Genomic DNA, 210 nt, shown 5'->3' on the forward strand with positions numbered 1-210 from the left:
AACCAGGCGGGCAAGTACTCCGTCTCCTCCCAGATTTCCTTCCGCTACCCCAGCGACGGGGCCAGCGCCCGAGTCTCCGTCCCCCAGCTCGTGCAGTGCATCAACTGGAAGACCTCCTACAGCCAGCCCATCCTCCTGCTCAAAGGGGTCGGCACCAAGTGCTGGGCGCCCGAGGCGGACTACGGGCTCCACGCTCTCTACCAGGGGGGA

General features: G+C 66.2%; 1 protein-coding gene across 1 annotated transcript in view; it reads left to right on the top strand.

Annotated features, from left to right (window-relative positions):
• LOC104075652 (tumor necrosis factor ligand superfamily member 10-like) overlaps positions 1–207 on the top strand; it is a gene marked incomplete at both ends in the record, with an annotated part of 677 nt that extends 470 nt beyond the window's left edge. Inside the window, one exon of the mRNA XM_009576227.1 lies at positions 7–207. Within this exon, the coding sequence (XP_009574522.1) occupies positions 7–207 (201 nt within the window). The remainder of the gene's footprint in view (positions 1–6) is intronic.
• Between the last annotated feature and the right edge of the window lie 3 nt (positions 208–210).

This window comes from Fulmarus glacialis, unplaced genomic scaffold (genome assembly GCF_000690835.1).
Source record: "Fulmarus glacialis isolate BGI_N327 unplaced genomic scaffold, ASM69083v1 scaffold21954, whole genome shotgun sequence".
Lineage (NCBI taxonomy): Eukaryota > Metazoa > Chordata > Aves > Procellariiformes > Procellariidae > Fulmarus > Fulmarus glacialis.